Raw genomic sequence first — 205 nt, 5'->3', positions numbered from 1 at the left:
ACTGCACACCTGCAGTGGACGGAGATGGGGCCGTCCTGGCCGAACTGCTCCTTGGTCTTGTGCACTTGGCCGATGAAGTCAATGAAGCCCTCCCCCGACTTGGGCACGCCCTGCTCTGGCCAGTCCGTGAACTGGAACTGCCGAACGGTCCGCGACTGGCCGTCCTGAAAGGAGGAGAGCCCCATCTCGCTACTGAGGTGCGTGG

The 205-nt window shown here is 63.4% G+C and overlaps 1 protein-coding gene across 1 annotated transcript in view; it reads right to left on the bottom strand.

Annotated features, from left to right (window-relative positions):
- The window catches only part of LOC102753910 (tyrosine-protein phosphatase 13-like), a gene marked incomplete at both ends in the record, with an annotated part of 5,551 nt that overhangs the window by 3,137 nt on the left and 2,209 nt on the right, over positions 1-205 (bottom strand). The window contains one exon of the mRNA XM_015566905.1: positions 10-164. Within this exon, the coding sequence (XP_015422391.1) occupies positions 10-164 (155 nt within the window). The remainder of the gene's footprint in view (positions 1-9; positions 165-205) is intronic.

Source organism: Myotis davidii, unplaced genomic scaffold (genome assembly GCF_000327345.1).
Source record: "Myotis davidii unplaced genomic scaffold, ASM32734v1 scaffold551, whole genome shotgun sequence".
Taxonomy (NCBI): domain Eukaryota; kingdom Metazoa; phylum Chordata; class Mammalia; order Chiroptera; family Vespertilionidae; genus Myotis; species Myotis davidii.
Note: the sequence above shows the minus strand (reverse complement) of the source record. Positions and strands in the feature narration are given on the sequence as shown.